Source organism: Cucurbita moschata, unplaced genomic scaffold, assembly GCF_002738365.1.
Source record: "Cucurbita moschata cultivar Rifu unplaced genomic scaffold, Cmos_1.0 Cmo_Scf00013, whole genome shotgun sequence".
Taxonomy (NCBI): domain Eukaryota; kingdom Viridiplantae; phylum Streptophyta; class Magnoliopsida; order Cucurbitales; family Cucurbitaceae; genus Cucurbita; species Cucurbita moschata.
The window spans coordinates 4,873,210-4,895,290 of NW_019268529.1; the positions used below are offsets into that span (position 1 = coordinate 4,873,210).

General features: G+C 36.2%; 4 protein-coding genes across 6 annotated transcripts in view; all 4 read left to right on the plus strand.

Moving 5' to 3' along the window:
• The first annotated feature begins 2,947 nt into the window (after nt 1-2,947).
• Nucleotides 2,948-8,525, plus strand: LOC111451739 (switch 2). Of its 2 annotated transcripts, XM_023092274.1 has the most exons (9): nt 2,948-3,435; nt 3,885-3,991; nt 4,900-5,815; nt 5,892-6,139; nt 6,210-6,336; nt 6,408-6,683; nt 6,766-7,030; nt 7,158-7,505; nt 8,433-8,525. In XM_023092274.1, the coding sequence occupies exons 1-8, from the start codon at nt 3,046-3,048 to the stop codon at nt 7,484-7,486; spliced, it is 2,658 nt and encodes an 885-aa protein (XP_022948042.1). In that variant the 5' UTR covers nt 2,948-3,045; the 3' UTR covers nt 7,487-7,505; nt 8,433-8,525. The 2 variants fall into 2 exon arrangements, with proteins under 2 accessions (XP_022948042.1, XP_022948041.1); XM_023092273.1 differs by lacking the exon at nt 8,433-8,525 and having other exon boundaries at nt 7,158-7,650.
• An 84-nt stretch (nt 8,526-8,609) lies between these two features.
• Nucleotides 8,610-14,574, plus strand: LOC111451741 (transmembrane E3 ubiquitin-protein ligase 1-like). 2 transcript variants are annotated; one of them, XM_023092275.1, is made up of 14 exons: nt 8,610-8,912; nt 9,703-9,775; nt 9,869-9,996; nt 10,801-10,916; nt 11,119-11,179; nt 11,289-11,355; nt 11,429-11,506; nt 12,335-12,495; nt 12,596-12,655; nt 12,744-12,837; nt 13,204-13,371; nt 13,473-13,801; nt 13,889-14,002; nt 14,083-14,574. In XM_023092275.1, the coding sequence occupies exons 1-14, from the start codon at nt 8,748-8,750 to the stop codon at nt 14,182-14,184; spliced, it is 1,716 nt and encodes a 571-aa protein (XP_022948043.1). In that variant the 5' UTR covers nt 8,610-8,747; the 3' UTR covers nt 14,185-14,574. The 2 variants fall into 2 exon arrangements, with proteins under 2 accessions (XP_022948043.1, XP_022948044.1); XM_023092276.1 differs by having other exon boundaries at nt 11,310-11,355.
• Nucleotides 14,575-15,053: 479 nt separating this feature from the next.
• Nucleotides 15,054-20,539, plus strand: LOC111451742 (putative E3 ubiquitin-protein ligase RING1a). Its single transcript, XM_023092277.1, has 10 exons — nt 15,054-15,378; nt 15,480-15,522; nt 17,055-17,113; nt 17,453-17,534; nt 17,686-17,806; nt 17,892-17,933; nt 18,378-18,920; nt 19,762-19,869; nt 19,959-20,156; nt 20,242-20,539. The coding sequence occupies exons 1-10, from the start codon at nt 15,159-15,161 to the stop codon at nt 20,272-20,274; spliced, it is 1,449 nt and encodes a 482-aa protein (XP_022948045.1). The 5' UTR covers nt 15,054-15,158; the 3' UTR covers nt 20,275-20,539.
• Nucleotides 20,540-21,602: 1,063 nt separating this feature from the next.
• Nucleotides 21,603-22,081, plus strand: part of LOC111451743 (tyrosine aminotransferase-like) — a 2,955-nt gene continuing 2,476 nt past the window's right edge. Inside the window, exon 1 of the mRNA XM_023092279.1 lies at nt 21,603-22,006. Coding sequence (XP_022948047.1) covers nt 21,738-22,006 — 269 coding nt within the window. The 5' untranslated portion in view covers nt 21,603-21,737. The remainder of the gene's footprint in view (nt 22,007-22,081) is intronic.

The following is a 22,081-nucleotide window of genomic DNA, read 5'->3' on the forward strand; positions in this document are numbered from 1 at the left end:
CTGCTTGTGTTCTTTTCGTGTTCTTAGCTTCATTTCTGCTTTTTCTTCGCCACCCTTTCAAAATTGCTTTATCCCTTTTAAAGCAATTCAAAAAACGCATACCCTTAATTTCTTTTTTTCATTAATAAAAATACTTTTTAATTTTCTTTTTTTTATTCAATAATATCATTAAATTTCACCGATAAAACTTCAAAAAATACCTTTAAACTTTTTAAAAAGTTTGAGAATATTTTTAATATTTATTTTAAAAATATTTTCGAACTTTTAGAAGGGTTTTAAAAATACCCTCTACCTTTTATAAGTTTTTCGAAAATACTTATGTTTTCAAAAGTTTCGTTAATATTTTTCAATTTTTTAAAAAAATTTTAAAAATACTCGTCAACTTTTAAAAATTGTATTAAAAAATTTGGAGAGTGTCCATAGACAGTTTTTTGTGTATTTTGTGTATGACCATAAGTTTTTTTTTAGTAGTAAAAGTAGGAGTTAATGATATTTCCAAAATTTCATAATATTTTTTACCATATTAATGATGGTAAGAAACGTTTAAAAAAAAAATCAAGGGGTATTAATAAAAATTTTTAAAATTTAATGGTTTTTTTATAAATATTATTAAAAGTTCGTATTTTTTTAAATAAAATAATATTATTTTTAAATTCTTTAAAGTTTAGCGGTATTATTGAAACTTTTGAGACCTTAAAATTACTTTTTAAGACAAAGTACAAAATTTATGGATATTTTTACAATTTAACTTTAAAAATATAAATATAATAATCTAGACTCGAGCATAGGCATTAGATAAGATAATTATTACATCATCTTAACGACGGACGGTTTGATATCAACTTGAGCTTATTATTGATTAAGAGATCAAATATTTATCATATTATAATTAATAGCAACATTTTTAAAAGTTCAATGACATCTATAATTTAAAATAATGCAATCGAGCTAGAAATTGGTGCGCGTGTATTTGACCGACATTTTTTTTATTTTGTAAATTCATAACTCTATTGAATACAAAATTAAAAGTTTATTAGATATTTTTATCGTTCGAGACCTATTAAATACAAACATATTTATTGACTAAGTTAAATGTATAAATAAATAAAAATTTGAATGTCAAAGCTTTTGGGTTGAAAAATTAGTAAATAATAATAATAATAATTATTATTATTATATTACTTTTTAAGCAATTGATTTAGTTTATTATTACCATAAATGAAAAGAAGTCCTTTTTCTTTTTTCTTACTTTAACGGTAATAATATGTATGTTAATCAAATTATTTAAATTAAAAAAACATTTATGTATTAAAAAAAGGAAATAAGAAAAAAGAAAAACAATAGTTAGAATTATCATTAATGTGTGAGACCAAAAAGATTTAATGTATTAATTAATTTGATTTCATCCTTAATTATATCAAATAAACACTCCACCAGAAATTATGCCCTAACGATGCATTTCATAATTAGAACAGATATATTGGTGGCCTTTTTTAAATCGAATATCGCTAATAAATAAACATTAAAATTTGTCTATATATATATGGAAATTATTTTTTTTTTTCTATTTAATCCCTAAATTTTTAAAAATCATTTTAAATTGTAAAACATTTATAAAAAATAAAATTAAAAGTTAGGGATTTGTTATATATTTTTTTAAGTTATAATTTTAACATTAAAAAATTATTTATTTAATATTAACGACAAATATGTACAAAATTAATATAAGTGTGACGAACCACTAACTTTTTGATCGATTATAATTTTTTTCTAACGAAGTCATGTTTATATAAAAATATATATATATATATATATATATATATATATATATATATATATATATATATATATATATATATATATATATATTTGAAACTTATTATGAACACAATAAAGTTGTGTAATGTAATATTTGGTAAAAATTAGGAAGGAAGAAAAAATTGAATGACTTGGAATACAATCTCATTCGCATGAATCTTTATAATTAATATCGGTTGGTAAGATGTTAAAAAAATGTTGGTAAGTAATAATGAGGGTCCGGGGGTGTTTGTATGGAAGAAATACATATCAATTATCGGGAGTGTAAAGTATATTAGTATATTAGTTGCAATATCGTTATTGACCTTTTATAAATGTTTCAAAATTATGAGTAAAATAGTCGTTAAAATGTTGAACAAAAATTGACGTGTGTTAGTATTGTTCTTTCAGACTTGGTACAAATCAAGCGCTCTAACTACCCTACGTTTCGAGATGTTCATTTTACTCGTGGAGTTGGGGCTCTACGAAGACTCGCCCTCAAACGGGGAGGAGATTCCTCGTTTAGACGGAGAATGAGAGAGGGAGTGTGAAACATTTTTTTTCTAGTAGATAAATGGGACCGAGGAGGGAATTATATTCTCTATCTCCGATCTAGCCCAATTCGCCCCATCTAATATATATATATATATATATATATATATATATATATATATATATATATATATATATATATATTTTGTAAAGGAGGTGTTGTAATAGTAAAATTTAAATTTTTTAGGAATGATGTTTGAATTTTTAATAAATATTATATTAAAAAATGAAATCTATAAAATAACTATTTTTTAAGAAAAAAAATAGATAAAAATTACTAGAGAATCTGATTCCTACAAATTCTTCGGATAATCTTTGAGCCTGCTGTAAAAATAAATATAGAATTTTATGGAAATAGAGAATGAAATGGGTGGTCGAGATGGGGACAAGGAAGGCTTCTCCATCTGTGCACGGTGGACATCTTGAACTACATTGCCTCGAGAGCTTGCTTTAATAATTTTAATTCAATGTTCTAATAAATTTTTATTGTTTTGAAATATTTAAAATCATTTTTTTATGAGTCAACATTCAAATGAAGTGACGTCACCCAATTGGCATCCTATGTGGCAGTCAAGACTTGTATGGCGGTTGTCCGACGTGTGATCGGCGGAAGGATGAAATATTTTGTTCATCGGCCTCTAAAATCAGGAATCAAGGGATCGTCTCTCCCAATTTATTGGAAATTCTGTTACTTTCATGTCGTTTCAGAGTCTGAAAGAGACTCTTAAACCCTGCAAAACCCTTTCCTCATCGGCCTCTGCACCCACTTCTCCTCTTTCTTCAAAACCCTCGCTCTTCCAAGGTTCTGAGGTTAATTTCCTTAGAAAACCCCCAAAATCCTCGCTCTCTTTGCAGCTTCTTCGCCTACAGGATTCCTTTCCCCCTCCTCAAGATCCAACCCAATGTCGAAACCAGCAGACCCAGGTTGGGGTTATGAAAGGGGAAAGGGAAAAGGAAGAGAAGGGCGTGGAGGGGCCAGAACCAGACGCGTTGAAGAGATGCCAATTGGGTCAGTTCCAATTTGATCATACAGGGCCATTTGAACCATTGATTTTGTCATCGAAGGATGAGACCCCGCTCGTACAGGTTCTTTTTCTCTTTTCTTCTTCAGTCAATCCATGATAGTTCTTCGTCTTGAATCAAATAGGTTGAGGAAACCGAATGTACAGTTTTATGCAGAGGGGAAAAGGGTTGAAATGAATGTTATGAATTTTACATATTCATTAGAATATGAACATTCCTGAATTGGGGAGACTTCCTGGTCTATATGAACCAATGATGTGGGCGAGGCTTGGATTTTGATTTTGATCTTAGATTGTTCCATATGAATGTGTTTGAAGATAACTAGATTGTGTTTTAACAGTATGGTTTAAGTTGTTCTTAATCTATGCTTCCCTGTTCTTAGATTCTACGTTTGCTGTATGTCAGATGAAATGCTTGTTTCGGGTTTGAATTAGGTTAGTTACTTGTAGGAGAAACTCCAAGGACTAAATGAATCTTTCTTTTTCTCTTTTGGTGCATTTAATTGGTTGCAGGTGCCTCCATCTATTAATTGTAGGTTGCTTGAACATCAAAGAGAAGGAGTCATGTTCTTGTATGGTTTATACAAGAACGGACATGGAGGCATTCTTGGAGATGACATGTATGTATAAATATAAGTTTACTTGTCTTAGTTCTTTTTGTTTCATATGTTCTTCAATGTACCAAAATATGCCCCGTAACTTGATATTGTGCGATCCCACCTCGGTTAGAGAGGGGAGCGAAGCCCTCTTTATAAGGGTGTGGAAACCTCTCCCTAGCAAACACGTTTTAAAAACTTTGATGGGAAGGCTGAAAGGGAAAACTCAAAGAGGGCAATATCTACAAGTGGTGGGCTTGGGCTGTTAAAGTTGGTATTAGAGCTAGACATTGGGCAGTGTACCAGCGGGACATTGAGCTCCGAAGGGGGTGGACACCGGACGGTGTGCCAGCAAGGATGTTGGACCTTAAAGGGGGGTGGATTGTGAGATCCCACATCGGTTGGAAAGAGGAACGAAGCCCCCTTTATAAGGGTGTGGAAACATCTCCTTAGCAAACATGTTTTAAAACCTTAAAGGGAAGCTGGAAAAGGAAAGCCCAAAAGAGGACAAAATCTACTAGCAGTGGACTTGGGCGGTTACAGATATGTTCCATGTCTCAGTTGACATTTGTTCTTTTTGTCGAACCATTCCATTCTAATGGAAAAGAAAGGGGAATGAAGATGTCTGAAGTGAGGCATTTAAAAACACGCTGATGAATGAGACTCTTGTACCTCCAGAAATTTAGATTTAGAAGTATCCAACTTCTAACTTTTGTTCGTTATAACAGAACGTCAATTTAGAGTTAGAAGTAAGCAAGAGTGTTGTTAGACTTATGTAATTACGTTAGATTTTAATGTTCGACTAAATACACGTAGTACTTGTGAATGATGCCCATGTGGATCGAACTTCGCAACTTTTACTTTCTTGTCTGAAATATTTATAATTTTGGTGCTCCAACGTAATCGTTGCTCATATTCTGAAATGGCATCAGGGGGCTTGGAAAAACTATTCAAACTATTGCTTTCCTGGCTGCTGTATATGGCATAGATGGAGATGGAATCCATAAGGAAATTTGTGGAAAGAAAAAGGGCCCTGTACTAATAGTATGCCCCACTTCAGTAATCCATAATTGGGAGAATGAGTTCTCCAAATGGGCAAACTTCAGTGTTGCAGTCTACCATGGGGCAAACCGCGAGTTGATTCATGATAAACTAGAAGCAGGCGCTGTCGAGATACTTATCACTAGCTTTGATACGTACAGAATCCGTGGTGGTATTCTTTCAGAGGTCACATGGGAGATTTTGATCATTGACGAGGCTCATCGGCTTAAGAATGAGAAATCGAAACTCTATAGTGCATGTGCAGGAATAAAAACCTTGAAGCGCTTTGGTCTTACTGGAACTATAATGCAGAATAAGATTATGGAACTGTTCAATCTCTTTGATTTGGTTGCACCTGGATCATTAGGTACTCGGGAGCATTTCCGTGAGTTCTACGATGAACCCCTTAAGCATGGCCAAAGATCAACTGCTCCTGAAAGATTTATAAGGATTGCAGATAAGAGAAAACAATATTTAGCCACAATTCTTAGAAAATATATGCTAAGAAGGACAAAGCAAGAGACTATTGGGCATCTTATGTTGGGAAAGGAAGATAATGTTTTATTCTGCGCCATGAGCGAACTACAAAAACGGGTTTATAGAAGAATGTTACAGCTACCAGATATCCAATGCCTTATCAATAAAGACCTTCCTTGTGGCTGTGGGAGCCCTCTCACGCAAGCAGAGTGTTGCAAAAGGACTGTACCAGATGGAATTATCTGGCCTTACCTTCATAGAGACAACCCAGAGGGTTGTGATTCATGCCCCTTCTGTATCGTTCTCCCGTGTCTCGTCAAGCTTCAACAGGTAAATATCTTTTTCACTTATCATCTCACCATTATAATTGTTGCTTGATCGATGTGATTCGCATGTTCTCTTTCAGATAAGTAATCATCTGGAGCTGATTAAACCAAATCCTAAGGATGATCCTGATAAACAAAGGAGAGATGCAGAATTTGCTTCCAAAGTGTTTGGCGCCGACATTGATCTTGTTGGAGGCAGCGCTCAGAATGAGAGCTTCATGGCCCTTAGTGATGTCAGACATTGTGGAAAAATGCGTGCTTTGGAGAAACTATTTTCCTCTTGGATTTCACAGGGCGACAAGATTCTTCTATTCAGCTACTCTGTCAGGTTATATGCTTCACTGCTCTGTCAGTTCCTCACTCCTTACCAGTATCTGATGCTTAATAGCCATTTTCAGGATGCTGGACATACTGGAGAAGCTACTTGTACGTAAAGGTTATTCCTTCTCGAGACTCGATGGCTCCACTCCAACCAACTCGCGTCAAACTCTTGTTGATGACTTCAACTCAAGTCCAAGCAAGCAGGTAAGTACTGAACCTTAAAAGTTGAACCTAGTAGCTTCAATATTGGTGATATTTCCAACATGTTTTTTCAGGTGTTCCTAATATCTACTCGAGCTGGTGGCCTTGGACTGAACCTTGTCAGTGCAAACAGAGTGGTGATCTTCGATCCAAATTGGAATCCTGCCCAAGACTTGCAGGCACAGGACAGGTCATTTCGGTTTGGGCAGAAGCGGCATGTTGTCGTTTTTCGCCTGCTTGCTGCTGGTTCATTAGAAGAACTTGTATACTCTCGTCAAGTATACAAGCAGCAGTTATCGAACATTGCTGTCTCGGGGAAAATGGAGAAGCGATATTTCGAAGGCGTTCAGGTAAGTTCTTCATTTGTGAGTTCGGATTTTATGGTTAAAAGTTAAGTCCCCACTTAATGCTTGTGATTCTCCCATTTTTAAGGATTGTAAAGAATTCCAAGGTGAGCTTTTTGGCATCTGCAATTTGTTCTCAGATCTCTCCGACAAGCTCTTCACTAGTGAGATCATTGAGATGCATGAGGGACGAGAAACAAAAGAAGGGCACGCCCCGAACCCGAATCAGAACATCTCCAAGGCTGGTAGTTCTGTTCTTTTTAAAGAAACCGACGCAGTCGGTTCTATAGAAACCCGAAAGCCAACTCATCCAGGGAAAACTGCCACAATTAAACCTATGCTTGAAGACTTGGGTAAGATCCCAGCTTACTTTATCAGCATATTTGGACGTCATAAACATGAAGTGTGGTCTTGTTTCATAAATCTGTTGAGTTTGTTAAGAGACATGCAATTCTTATAATGAAGAGCATCGGTTCGCAGGTGTCGTATATGCACATAGGAACGAAGACATAGTCAATTATGGATCGGGAGCGCAAGAAAAAATGGCATTGCCAACGACAGAAGATTGTGCACTCGGGCAGCCACGCGTTCCTGTGATAAAGAAGAGAAAACTGGATAATATTGGTGAGAAAGATGCTGGTTTCTCGTCAACCATGGATCGGAAGAAGATCCAATATCGAAAGCTTGCTGGATTCAAGGGAATGGGGGAGCTGGAATTCAGCAAGTGGCTACTATGTGCAACTCCATTGCAGAGGGAGAAAGTACTTGAAGACTACAAGAAGAGAAAGGAGAAGATACCAAATGGCTGAGGTCGCTCTTCAAATGCAGGTTTCATCTGTCTCTTTGTACAAATTAGTCATAGTTTAGCTGATGTAGAGAATCAGGTTAGTTGTAATAAGACTAGACCAAGATAATAAAGAACCCCTGAATTTAAGTCTAATATTTCGTTCACTTTGAGCACCGAACTAGACCGACAATACTAACTTTTCGTTCACTTTTTCTAATATTTCTAGTATCAACTAATTCATTCGGGCGAGACATCGTAAGATGTCATGATGCCCATTCCTTTGACGATTCCTTTAATCCTTCCAGCTCTCGGGAGTCTCTCCAGGAGCTGGTAACCGGAGAGGGAGTGGCGCTAAACGTGACTATGGTATGGAAGAGTGGGAAATAGGAGGAGGTAAAGATATAGAAAATAATATATATATTACTTTATTCTATGTTTTTTTTTTGAGTACTTATTCTTCAATAATTTTCAAAAATAAAAATTTAATATATATCGAAACTTAATTAAAATTTTAATTCAATACTAATAAATAAATATATTTTTTAACTATTAATATTATATTTTTATGAGAAGTAAAATTTTAATACAAATATTTTATGTATGGGTTGAATTTATTATTTAAAAGAATTTACTAACTCAACCATGGTTGAGTCTAGAAAAATCATCTTAACCCGACTCCCTGGCCCAAACCCAATAGTACACCGGGCCCACAATTGTAATACGATATTTAGCGATGCAATTTGCATATAAAAATTGGAACTTTCTTCCATAATCTGAACATTTAGCTTAAGAAAGGAAAAGTATTTGACCACCGAAGAAGCGAACATTATTTGGGCAGTCAAACCCATTGGCCGACTAATCCATCCAGCTTCACATCGATCAAAGAGAAAGTCCCAAGATATATAATAATCAAGTAATAAATTACTGTATTTGTAGACGAATTCCGAGGCTTTGTAACTTTTGTGCAGGGCTCGAATGTACTCTTTAAGTAATTCTGGATCAGAAAAATCGTCTGGGTGAACTCCAGGGCTTCGATTTTGACTTGGCTCTTGCTTCACAAGCTTTGTTAGTCGTTCAGCTTTCACCATCTGTATCCGACTGTGGGTGTCGTGCTTCTTGGTGGTGGTTCTTGTGTTTGACTCCATTTGAAGCAACCCAATTATCTTTTAACCTCTGTGCTCTAATGGGTTTTGTTGTATTTCTCTTGGGTTTCTGTCGCCGATTGGAATCATTCCGATTTATGGTTAATAATTGGAGTTGAATTTTAGGCGTTTTTTCCTGATATGATGAGCAGAGATGGTTTTGGTTGTTCGGAGTACCAGAGAAGTGGATTTGGATGTTTTTCCAGAACTATTTTTGCTTTGTGGGCTGTTCATATTTTTTTGGTTTTTCAGCCTGTGGATGGTCTGAGACCATTGCGGGAGAGGGCTCGATCATGGGGCGATGAGGTTTGTAGAGTTCATTTTTTCCTTTTGAGTTTATCAATTTTGTTTGATTATGTTCGTTGAAAATTCAGTATAGTCTTGTGTGTTGAAAATTTGATTACCCATATTCGTTGCAATTTGACTTGATTTCTTGAGCTTTTGATGATTCCTGCTTTCTTCGAAATGTCTCAATAAGCTGCAGAAGCATGAGTTGTTTGAGGGATTGTTTTCTGAAAATAGCTTTTGAACGACTTACAACTATATCTAGAAGTGTGAGATCCCACATTGATTGGAGAGGTGAACGAAACATTCCTTTTAAGGGTGTGGAAACTTTTCCCTAGCAGATGTATTTTAAAACTGTGAGGCCGATAGCGATACATAACATGCTAAAATGAACAATATTTGCTAGCGGTGAGCTTGGGCCGTTATAAGAAGTTCGTTATTTGGACAAAGCATTGGGAAAGTGGCAACGTTGCATCAAAATCTAGGGACCGGCCTACTTGCTTGTGCTAAACTTTCCCATACGCAATTTGGAAACCAAATGTCATATTTAGAGACTCAGCTTAGCTTTTGTGGATATCAGTTCTTAGCCTCAGGCATACAACTACCCAACGCCTCTTTATCCTCTATTGATAGGATTTCAGTTCTTTTATAGCATTTAGCTTCTCCATTTAATTAAGTCTAAACATTTCCTTTTCAAGAGGTATGGTTTCTTCATGTCTTAATGTGTTTATGGATATACATATGTATATATAATTGCATGGATTCTATATGTTAATATGTTATAGTGATATGATATTTTTCTTGTTTGCAGTGGTTGTTTGTAAGAAAAGATAAGAGTGATTTGGGTCCATTTTCTGAATGGAATATTACAGGAACATATAGAGGTTTGTACTTATCCTTCATGGTATAACGATCTTATCATATTAAGTGTCAACTATTGTAAGAACTAACTTATTGCATGGAAATGTAAATTGCAGGCAGTTGGAGTTTTCTAGATTCCAAAAATAACTCTTCCAGGTTTCCAGATTTCAGAAACTCCAATGGCAATTCAATCATTGAATTAATTAGTACACCAACCAAAATATCTGGTGTTCATTATGTTCAGGTGAGGACATTCAATGTTAATGAAAAGGTTAGACCATTCAACTGTGTCTTGTGTAGATGCTGTAGAGACAGATGTGAATATGTAGTTATGTGCTTGATAGATTATTGCAAACATTCTGCCTTGATGTACTACCATATATGTAGTGAGTGGATGGTTAGAAAGACCAAGATAGCCTAAGCCCGCTACTAGCAGATACTGTTCTCTTTGGGCTTTCCCTTTCGGGCTTCCTCTCAAGGTTTTTAAAACGCGTCTACTAGGGGGAGATTTCCATACCCTTATAAAGAATATTTGGTTCCCCTCCCCAACCGATGTAGGATCTCACAATCTATCCCCTTTTGGGGCCCGACGTCCTTGCTGGCACTCATTCCCTTCTTCAACCGATGTTGGACCCCCCAAATCCACCCTCTTCAAGACCCAGCGTCATTACTGGCACACCGCCTGGGCTTAGCCTCCTCGCTGGCACATCGCCCGGTGTTTGGCTTTGATACCATTTGTAATAGCCCAAGCCCACCGCTAGCGGATATTGTCCTCTTTGAGCTTTTTCTTTCGAGCTTCCTCTCAAGTTTTTAAAACGCGTATGCTAGGGAGAATTTTCCACAATGTTATAAATAATGCTTTGTTCTCCTCCCAACCGATGTGGGATCTCACATTTCTTTTCTGTATGCATCATACATTTGTGCTTGTACCTCAAGGGTTTAGATGATATTGATTTATGTCAATTTGTTTATTCTATCCACCTTTATTTATCACATCATTTTTTATCTGGAGCTTGTTTAATGTCTTTTAATAATTTGCTGATAACAGGGGGTTGTTATTTTTCATGATGTAATTGGTAATGAACATGATGTTAGTGGAGTTCAAATTAAGGTCGAGGGTGTATATATTTGGCCTTTTAGACAGCTTCGGATGGTTGCTAACAGGTAAACTTTCCAGTCTTCATATTCTTGGTATGCACTTTTTACAACATTGTGAGGGAGGGTTGCTAAATGTCTCCAATTTCTCTCAGTTCATCCTTATTTTACTGCTGTTTCTCTAGGTTTATCATAGCGGTGGTTTTTAAAGCCGTTCTACTTCTGTTCTTCGAAAATTTATCGCAATCTTAGTCTCGTTTTCTATTTACAGTGGAAAAGGAGGAGAATATGAGCAAGAAGTTGACAGTATCTTATCGAATCCTTATCATTTAGTAAGTCTTTCTCTTTGGAATATGAATGCCGTTTATCTTGAAATAATACATTCGATTTCATCACGCGAGTCGTTTTTACTGATGAAGCTTCTAAATAACTTCTTAACAGCTTGGAGTTTTCTCCTCCCAGGTGCTCCAAGAATCACCACAGGATAAGATGTGGAAAAGAAGCCACTGTAATTTTCTATGTCTTGGACTTCAACCCACTTTCAATTATGTGGGTACTGATTTTGTCTTGCCTTATTGCAGCACCAATTTATGAAATGGAGAAGCATTGCAATATCGAAATAGCAGCTCAAATTTCACATTTATCTTCTGCACAAAATGGTACTTTATGTCTCAGCGTTTGATTCGTGCTTTCTTATCTGCACAAAAGGCATTATTATTCTTTTAGTTTTTCATAAGAAAGGCAATATTGTGTGTGCGTAGCTATATTTGTTTTGCCCATTATATAAGAACTTGCCAATGGAGAGTATTTATGTAACTTGCCATGGCAAATGTCTTGCATTTTCGATATGTAATGGGCCAAAGCGGACAACATCTGCTAGCAGTGGCCTTGAGTTGTTACAAATGGTATCAGAGCTAGACATCAAGCAGTGTGCCAACGAGGATGTTGGACCCTCAAGGGGGGTGGATTGTGAGATTCCACATAGGTTGGAAAGGAACGAAGTATTCCTTATAAGGGTATGGAAACCTCTCCCTAGTAGACGTGTTTTAAAACCGTGAGCCTGATGGTGATACGTAACGGGCCAAAGCGGACAATATCTGCTAGTGGTGGGCTTGAGTTGTTACAAATGGTATTAGAGCCAGACACCTGGTGATGTGCCAGCGAGGACGCCGGACCCCCAAGGGGGGTGGATTGTGAGATTCCACATAGGTTGGAGAAGGGAATGAAGTATTCCTTACAAGGGTGTGAAAACCTCTTCCTAGTAGATGTGTTTTAAAACCGTGAGATTGACGGTGATACGTAACGAGCCAAAACAGACTGTATCTACTAGCGGTGGGCTTGAGCTGTTACATGTATGAACGAACACTAGGTTTAAAAGAGCATGTAACAGGGACTCCTGCTGTAGATTCCTTTATTCTTAATCTTTTCCTTTTTCTTAACTTCTCTTGTTATTCGGGTTTTCACCTTTGGACTTATATATCTCGCAGGAAACGGAGAACGTGACCATTACCATATCGAAGGATTAATGGAGAGTCCTGCAGTAGATGATGATGGAGATTGCTTTTCTCCCTTGGCGTTAAATGCCACTTCTGTCAACATCGAAATCTACTACAACAAAGCAGTGAATTACACCTTAATGGTCACTTTTGTATCCTTTTTATGATTGTTGGATCTTTTCCTTACATTATACATTGGATATCATGAAAATATATATGTTTCGATCGGATTTCTTAACGAAACTTCATTAGGTCTCTTTCCTTCAAGTACTTCTCTTAATCCGGCAAATGGAACATAGTAACACTCAATCTGTAAGAACTTTTACTTGCAGCTCTCATGGATTCTGATATGGTTGATGTTCGGATTTTGATACCGTACTTATCCATCTATATTGTGCAGGGTGCTGCCAAAGTTTCGATACTAATGATCGGGCAACAAGCTATTATGGATGCTTATCTATGTCTGCTGCATCTGACAGCAGGAATATTAGTCGGTGAGTTTAAATTAAATTACGATCGGGCAACGGGATTCTATCTTGTCTGAAGAGTTTCTTTGATAATGTGTCTTCCCTACCCGAAACAAGACGTTCTGTAGTCTCTGTATGTTTTACATTGCCATATCAGACACATAGAACTTTATAAGTTGAAGTTGCTACTTAACATAAATTAGAAATCTTCCAAGTGTAGAGATCATCGTTCCGTTGCGTGTGGTAACCCCTCGTGATTTGGATCATTTCTGGTCGTAGTTTGATTTAGCCTCTGTTATTTGTGTGTAGTTTAACGTTTTATATCAATTATCGTCAGTTTTGTTCCAGTAAACCTTATTAAGTTTACCTTGCTGCTGGCTGTCCTTTTCTCAGAATCGTTATTTAATGCTTTTGCAACTGCTGCGTTTTTCAAGTTCGTCGTGTTCTCGATTTTTGAGATGAGATACCTTCTTGCAATATGGAAAGCCAGCAGGCCTATGAACAATGGAGAAGGTTGGGAAACGATGAGACGTGAACTTTCGGTTCTATATAGCCGTTTCTGTGAGTATTACATCTCAACCAAAGTTTATGCAAGCTTCTCTGATTGCTGGTTCTGTTTAAATTTTTGGACCTCTTAGTCAATCTTTCATAACTATCTGCAGATGGAATCCTTTTGGGAGGCATGTTTCTTATGTACGAGTTGCATCGTTTTATGAGACCGATTATTTTCCTCATGTACTCGTTTTGGATACCTCAAATAGTCACCAACGTTATTCGCGACTCGAGAAAACCTTTGCATATATACTACATCTTAGGAATAACTATAACTCGGCTCGCCATTCCGTTGTATGTCTTCGGCTGCCCCCACAATTTCATGCGTATTCAGCCTGATAAAACTTGGTGCATCTGTTTGGGCGTCTTTACTTTTCTCCAAGTCGCCATTCTTCTTCTTCAGCACTATTTTGGATCCCGGTGGTTCATCCCTCGTCAGGTTAGGATGGACGAATATTTTGTAGCTATCATGCCGTGTTCATGGTGTATAATTATTTATCATTGGGTTTGCACGATTTTGTCGCAGATTCTACCCGAGAAATACAGCTACTACCGGAGGGTAGATCAAAATGGGAATCATACCACAGATTGTGTCATTTGCATGACTGCCATAGATGTTTCACGTCCTAACGACTGCATGGTATGCCTTTTCCCGCTCGGTTTTTCGTCGTACAATTATATGATGATGAATTCTTACTGGGTGCCTCATATCATATATAGATTACTCCATGTGATCATTTCTTCCATTCTGGTTGCTTACAAAGATGGATGGATATAAAGATGGAATGCCCGACATGTCGCCGTTTGCTGCCGCCTGTCTGATCGTACCTAGTCGTCGTCGTATCAACGTTCCTTTACGATCATCCGGCATTTCCTCGCCCCAAAAATTTTGGTATGCATAATCTTGTTCTCACTCAGGCTGAGGAACACATGGGCAGAGAGTTGAAGCAGCAATGTAGAGAGAGTTGCAAAAGGATGAGCTTCAATGAACACATCCAGTAGCTGATCTGCATTGTTTGTATAATGTATATCTTTTCTGTACATCGACACAAAATCTGTAGTTTGGTAGAGTAGAACTGACAGAATTTCTTCTTCCTCGGAGGATTCGAATTGATGCAACTTGATACAACTCGACAAGTTTAGAGTTGGTGTTCTTGTTTTGACAATGTAGAAGTTGGAGAAAGATTCGTGTCAATAAGATTGTTACAGCGATGAGGAAGAGTTTCGAGTTTAAGGTGGACGTTGAATTATGACGGCATAGATGCTATAGAAGTTAGGTGTTTGGTCATCTAATCAAGTCGAAGTTTGTTGGTCGTATGGGTTAAACTTTTTTTTTAATCTTTAAAATGAAAATTTAAATTAATGTTTTGAAAATAAATAAATATATGTTTTATCTATTAATATGTTACGTTTATTAAAAATTTTTTTTTTAATAAATACTCGAATAAATTTAAATAAAAATGAAAAATTGATCTAAAAATGAACGTACATTTACATTTAATAGACTCCATAAAATTAAATTTTTGAAAATAGGTCCACTTTTGGAATTTGCAACTAAAATGACCAATTTTCGATTTCTAAAGGAGAAGAGTTTGAAGAAAGGGAGGGCATAAATGTATTTTCACATTTAATTTAATGGGTAAAAAACACTAAATTTCAGAAATGGAAGCTAGATCCATTTTTTTGGAATCTTTCCCATCTTCCTTCTTCGTCTTCTTCTTCTTCCCTCCTTAACAAAAAAATCCTCACTGCTCGAACGCCATAAACGAAATCCTTCTCTCTTCGTGAAGTTGTCAATGCCTGCACATAAACGTTCTTGGTCAGACAGTCTTGTCGGAGAAGAGCTTAGTGACGAGCAATTCAGCCATCAAGATGCCAAGCAATGTCGAGCAGAACGACAGCCGAACACTGAAGTAGAAGAAGAAGAAGAGGAGGAGGAGCAAAAGAAACCGAAGGAGGAAGCAGAACGAGCAGAAAAGCAACACAAGCAATTGGAAGAAGGGACTGGAGCGAGAGGTTACGTCACGTCTATTGCATTTCCCTTCGTTCGCTTCGTTGTTCTGGTTCTTGTTCTTTCTTGGTTTTCCGTTTGCTGAAGCTGTTCCATGTTCTTTCAGATTCCGAAGAAAGCCAATCCTCTAGCTCTGAAGAGAAACCGGAGTACTTTCTCTTGAATCCTTCTACTTCCTTTTCTCTGCACGATTGCCATTTCGTTAGTGTTTTATTGGCCTTTCGGAGATGGATTATGGTGGTTTCTTACGACCGTTTTTCTCTCATATTGTGTTCCCTTCGTAGACAGAAAAGAATGCGTGTTTATAGAACTACTACGCTCTGTTATTCATTTCCATATTTTCCGTAAAACGGCGCGGTTGACTTCATGTTCGGCAAGTAGCTGCATGTTGGGATCCGGGTCTAGTTAATGCGTGTCGATTGCTCCTCTTGTATGATCTTTCAGTTTTTTGTATCTTGTGATGGGCTGCGAGATTTAGTTAAAGTCTCCGATTTACTATGTAGCTACAGTCCGATCCACTGAGTTGGAATGAGCGCGGTTCCTGTTCCATGACTGGCAAGTTTTATGGTGTTTGATACTTCAAGCTTTTCCACCCGTGCCATTCATAGGCAACCGCATCGGAACTTAGTTTGCATTCGTATTGTTGTTCCCGGAGCCTCTCGTTAACTTTTGTACTAACCTGCTCGACCATCTATTAGAACTTCAGAAGGCATTTTGACTTCCAATCCTGCTAGAACCCCATTATTTGTAATGTATGATCACCTTACTAACGTGGGTGGCTCATACTTCAATTACATTTGGAGCACAGAAAGAAATTAACATTCGGGTTATTCCATATGGTTCCTATGACCTTCATTTCGTAGACAAATCAGATTTGCATTCTCAAACCTTTTAGCACCAACTTCCGTAGAGGGAAAGAAAATCAGCCTTTGTGCTTGCCAATTCTTTCATTTGGTAAAAGATAGAATGTCAGATGACCTGTAAACGGCTCTAGTTTTGGGCAATGGAGTTGTCTGGATGATTTAGAGTAAGAAATGCGTTGAGTTAAAGTTTTCATGGGGACGTTGGTTATAGGAGGAATTAGTAAAGCTGATACAGTGTTGAAGAGGCTCTCATCCACGTATCTTTCTCCTGCTGCATTCTTCACAAATGCATGACAAATCTTAACCACGCTGCTATAGAAAAAAATTCATTGGGTTTTGGCCTGTTTTTTTCTATAGCCTTCTTTTGTATTAATTCTACTTCACAAAGGACGATTTTTCCTATCAAAATAAGTGAAGTATGGTTTGAAAGGATTCTTAGAATTTCCAATTTTTACTTTTATGAAACCAGGTACAAGTTCACTATATTACCAGATCTACAGCATATTGGCTAGTGTTTTGCCATTTTTTTTTGTATTCTTTTGATCATCAACAACGAGTTCTACGCAGAAATCAGGATCAATTTTTTGGAATTTTTTCCTGACATCTGGAATTTTCCGTGTAACAACCTATATGTGTACTCTCATTCTTATTAGAGATTGAGGATATTTCTAGATCGATCACTTTCCTTTTCCCCGTCATTGCTGGTAGGTAGACAAATATACTTGTCCTTACTAGAGCTTATCAACAATGTAATTATGTAAGTTGTCACAAACTAAGTCTACACTTTGAAGTTCTAATCCTGCATATTTGCGGTGCAGATTTATTTTTGTGGAGCTGTCAGGCATTCGGAAAGATGTTCAGTGCCCAATTTGTCTTGGTATGTTTGCTTTAAATTGCTCAAGTCTGTTTCTGTATGATCTTTTACCCTTGGCACTTACATTATTGGTCTCTCTGTTTTTAATAAAAATAAATAAAGAAGGACAATGGCAACAGAGATAAGTACATGATAATTGACTATTGGGTGGCATATGCGTTATGACAGATTTAGATAAATCAGCATTTGGCTTCTGTTAAGAACTAGATAGTTGTAAATAGTAACCGAAGAACTCCTTTGGCTGTTTTTATTGGATTTTTGAGGTAGACCAATTTGTAACTTTTCTGCCTTTGTTTCTTATCAATCTCGTAAAGAAACTAGCAACCTTGTTGACCTTGACAGGGATTATTAAGAAAACGCGAACTGTAATGGAATGCCTGCACCGGTTCTGTAGAGAATGCATTGACAAATCAATGCGGCTTGGGTATATAAATAAGTCCTTGTCGTTTCATACTATTCTATTTGAACTTTATTTTGGTTTCATCTGCTTGCCTTATTGTTGAGTCTATCATGTTGAACTAGAACAAGTTATATGCCTATTGAGTTCATTTATGTAATTGTGTTCGCAATTTTAGGAACAACGAATGTCCTGCTTGCCGCACGCATTGTGCCAGTAGACGTTCTTTGAGAGATGATCCAAATTATGACGCACTGATTGCCGCCCTATATCCAGATATTGATAAATATGAGGAGGAGGTGTTTGTCAATTTTTCCTCCCCTTTTTTATCCCCCCTTTTTATCCCCTTTAAAGGAAGCACTTCTTTTCTTAATTTGGTCTCAGGAATTAACATTTCACGAGGAAGAAAGGACTCGTAATAAACAGGTCAGGTTCCTTCTCAGACTACATATCTTAACGCGGAATTTTGAGATGTTATTTTTCATGGATGAGCCTTTTCTAGCTGACTTTCTGAACTGCATTACCTTTTTTTTTTTTATTGAACAAACATTTGAATTTATGCAAGTACGGAGGAATTAGACAACTGAAGGTCATAATACTGTTTGTTTTCTTTGGTCGACAATATCGATTCTGATACTAACAAGTAACAAATGTTGCCATGGAATGTCTTATTATCATTTAGTTAAACCTACCTATTACATCGTTATTTTATCAATCCTAAGACAGCCTTTTCAGTAAACGTTATGGTGCACTGATTTTGAAATTATGAGATTCTATCAGTGCATTTCAAATCCAGATACCATTTTTTTCAAGAGGGAAGAATATAGTCTTTTTGTCCAAGCATGTGTAATTTCATGTTCTGTAGTACAGATTCAGGAATCAATTGCGCAGACCTTTCAACGACAATCAGAAGCACTAAGTAAGAAGCGTATGTTGGGCAAGGATATGCCTGGTATGATTCTAACAAGATCACGTCGCAATCATAGGAATGTTCATCTAAGGAGACAAAATGGCAGAGGAGATGAACTGTTGGGATATGAAGATAATGAAGATGATGATAATAGTGAGGGCAAGGATTCATCGTCTGCTGATGAGAGATGTGCAAAAGTTAGGCAAAGGAGGAAGAAGAGGCATTCCACTGTTCGATCCTTTCAGCCTTCTTCGTCAATAGCCAGTGTAGATTATGGATTCACCGATGGATGTGCTGAAAGTGATTTAGATATGAGCAGAGAAAATCGTACAGTTTCTCCTGGTCTTGTCTTGAACTCTGAAATGCTCGGTTGGGGGCGTGGTGGTGTACGTAGTAACACACGGTATGGCAATGCTGGTGGGTTGAGCAATAAAGGTTCCAGGAGCGGTCGATTAATGAAGTTAGTCAATTACCTGCGAGGCCTTGAAGAAAATAACAATGAGGTATGGAACAATATATTGGCTATTGATTGTGAAAGAAAGGGCTGGTTTAAGTTTCAACATGGTTTAAAGCATGAAAACAGATTGATGTTTCGATATACAAAATTAACATACTATTTGATGAGTTATGTTTGATTTTTTTTTTTTAAGTACCTACTCCTTGAGTCATTCGACATATGTTACCATGTGTATTTTGATTTATTTTTTTGAAGAGTTACTACGTTGCTAGCCTATAAGTAGCAACTTGTTTCTTCATTTGGAGCTTCATTCAATTGAAGAGTTCTCCTCTCCTCTCTTCTTTTTTTTTTGATCTTGAGTTGAGAGTGAGGATCCAAGAATTCTGTCAGTTTCAAACTGTTCAGGGTTGTTGCTCTACAAGAATTAGTCGTCGTCGTATCCTATTGAGACAATCATTGCATTCTGCTTGCAACCGTGCAATACAAATAATTGTCTTCAGGATTACGTTTTGTTAGCGTGTCTCAACTACTAATTAACTTTATCTGTAGTTATTGCAATTTATAATCTTTGTTTTCCATTTGGTTTGCTTCTTGTGTTTCAAAATTATTGTTACATACAGCTTTATGGTTAATTTACACTATAATTGTTTCTAGCCAGTGAAGGTGCAATCACTTCACTAGTGTTACTTAGTTCTTATATACATCAAATTTTCAGCACATTGTCTGTTCTTGCGAGTAGTTCAGTGTTTGTCATACAAAGCCAATCAAGTTCTTTATAATCCTTGGCTTCTCTTTGGACACCTTAACCGCTTGCTGTGCGCCAATGGTCCCCGTTCCTCCTGGATCACAATGATCTTCTTCTTATGAAAAATTATTCTTTACTGCAGCTAGATGTCCATATCCTTCTTATTTCAGTGGATTCAGAAAGTACTCCAAGTTTAAAGCAGCCACATCTCCAATGCCGTCCAAGTTTGACTGTCAAACAATTGCGTGAAGTAAGTGCCGTTATGATATTTTGCTCAATGATTTCTCCATTGACTGACAACCACCATGCTTTCTCTAATTTCTAATGTATTGAAAACAGTATGTCTCGCGGAAGACACCTCTCCCAGCTGATGATGTTGAATTACTGTCGGTGAAAGATCGTTATGGCACGATCGATGCTCAATCAACCCCAAGTTCGTCAATCTTCAATCCACTCAAGTATGAGCTACAAATTTTGGGAGGCGAAGAAACATTGGCAGGACTTCAAGCAGATTGCACTTATAGTAGGGAGCACTTGGTGAGTACATTAATTATCTGAACATTATTTTGAAGTTCATTTGCTGGTTGAATGACTGAATTCATCATCCTTAATATGATTTCAGATTCTTGGATATCGTTGGAAGGGGCGGAGTTAAACAAGTAACTTCTAAAACTCATACGCATATCTTATTTTAACTTCTTGTTATTCAATTTTTCATACCTTTTAGTTTTAGTGATAGGAACAGTTTTAGTTATACCTGCTGATACAATATGAGGAAATCTGTAGATATGAATCCTAGAGGGTTTGTTATTACAGCAGCATTACAGTAGCTACATTTTTGAATTCTGGTTGTTGAACGGCATATTGGATGCCAATTTGGTTGAGTGAAATTAATAAACTCAAACTGTTCCTGCCCACAAGCCACCCTTTCCTGAGTGTCAAAACTCCCTATAGAGTCCTGCTCCTCCCTAAAGACCCCGCCAGGCCCCCAGTGAGGATCCCATTAGTGAAAGTCCATTTGATTCAAGCAGCTGAACACACACGACCTTGTTCGTACCGTTTGTAATCCCCTTGCATGGAGATATCCATTGTATCTATTTGGCCTCTTAACTTTTGGGAACTTTTAGATTTTTTTTTCTATTTCGTCACTATAAAGTGGCTAACATAGGTCTTTAAACCTCAATTTTGTATGTAGTAGGTCCTCGATCTATTCAACATTTTTAAGTTACGTGAGTTTATGATCATTTTAGACGAAATTTGATTTATATCTAACGAATAAATCAAAGACTTCTAAATCCATCTTGTAAGGTCTATTAATTTTTTATTTCTCATATTTTTTCTCACTTTTTTTAAGTCTCTTAATCTCATTATTTTGTCTCTTAATTTATATTACTTTCTTTAATTCTCTTTTTTCTTTTCTCTCTTCTTAAATATCATAATTTCAAATAAAAAATTGATTTTTTATCTTTTTGTCTTTTTGTCTTTTTTTTTTTTTAAAAGCATTTTCAAACTTAAATATAAGAAATTTCATTTGAAAAATAACCCATATAAAAGAAAGGGTATTTAGAGGTTGAAAAGCTCATTGAACTAATACTCCCCTTTATTTGAAGTTCTTTCAAGCAAAAAGAGAATTAAATTCAAATTGATTATTAAATAACTTAAAAAGAAAACTAAAATTTAAGGCATATTATGTATAAAAAAAAAAACTTAATAATAATTAAAATTATTTTAATAATTTGACCTAAAAATAAAATAACTAATTAAAATTATTGTAAGAACTAATCAAACAAAAATATTATTTATTTGTATAAAGTCTTGATAAATTATTATCGAATATTCTATTTATATACAACTTAATTACAAGAGTATAAGTAAATTTTAAAAAATTTAAAAATATTTTTTTAATAGTTTAAGTATATTAATGAAATTTTAAAAAATTAAAATATTTTTTTTTGAATTTGAAAAAAAAAAATTGTATCGCAATATTCTTCTGTTCGCTTATCCCATCATCTCCCATTTCTTTTCTGTTCATCGTTCTTCTTCCAAGCTTCACTTTCACATTGGAACCTCCCGATCACTTTTCTCAGTCGCCGAAGCATTTCAAATTTGCGAGAGGCCATGGAAAACGCCTCAAGAAAATGGCGTTTCCAAGTCGATTCGGAACCCAACAAGTCCATCAATCTCTCAATCTATGCAGTTCTCGATATGATTAGGCAGAGCCTCGACAAAAATGACCAGAGGATAGTTGTTCCCCTTGGCTATGGCGACCCTTCCATTTTTCCTTGCTATCATACTGATGTAGCCGCTGAAGACGCCATAGCCGATGCTGTTCGCTCTGCTAAGTTCAATTCCTATTCTCCCAGTCTTGGCTTGCCAGAAGCAAGAAGGTCTTTCTATTTTAACTGTTTCTAAGTTTGATCCTCACTTTCCTCGTTTTTTTTTTTTTTTTTTTTTTTTTTTTT

Bases quoted from the DNA above. Each gene is read 5' to 3' on its own strand.
- LOC111451739 (XM_023092274.1), top strand. From the start codon at position 3,046: ATGTCGTTTCAGAGTCTGAAAGAGACTCTTAAACCCTGCAAAACCCTT. The intron at 5,816-5,891 runs GTAAATATCTTT...GTTCTCTTTCAG, and splicing joins GTCTCGTCAAGCTTCAACAG to ATAAGTAATCATCTGGAGCT. The intron at 6,337-6,407 runs GTAAGTACTGAA...ATGTTTTTTCAG, and splicing joins ACTCAAGTCCAAGCAAGCAG to GTGTTCCTAATATCTACTCG.
- LOC111451742 (XM_023092277.1), top strand. From the start codon at position 15,159: ATGCCTGCACATAAACGTTCTTGGTCAGACAGTCTTGTCGGAGAAGAG. The intron at 17,535-17,685 runs GTATATAAATAA...TCGCAATTTTAG, and splicing joins GACAAATCAATGCGGCTTGG to GAACAACGAATGTCCTGCTT. The intron at 19,870-19,958 runs GTAAGTGCCGTT...TATTGAAAACAG, and splicing joins CTGTCAAACAATTGCGTGAA to TATGTCTCGCGGAAGACACC.
- LOC111451741 (XM_023092275.1), top strand. From the start codon at position 8,748: ATGATGAGCAGAGATGGTTTTGGTTGTTCGGAGTACCAGAGAAGTGGA. The intron at 9,776-9,868 runs GTTTGTACTTAT...TGTAAATTGCAG, and splicing joins TATTACAGGAACATATAGAG to GCAGTTGGAGTTTTCTAGAT. The intron at 11,507-12,334 runs GTACTTTATGTC...TATATCTCGCAG, and splicing joins TTTATCTTCTGCACAAAATG to GAAACGGAGAACGTGACCAT.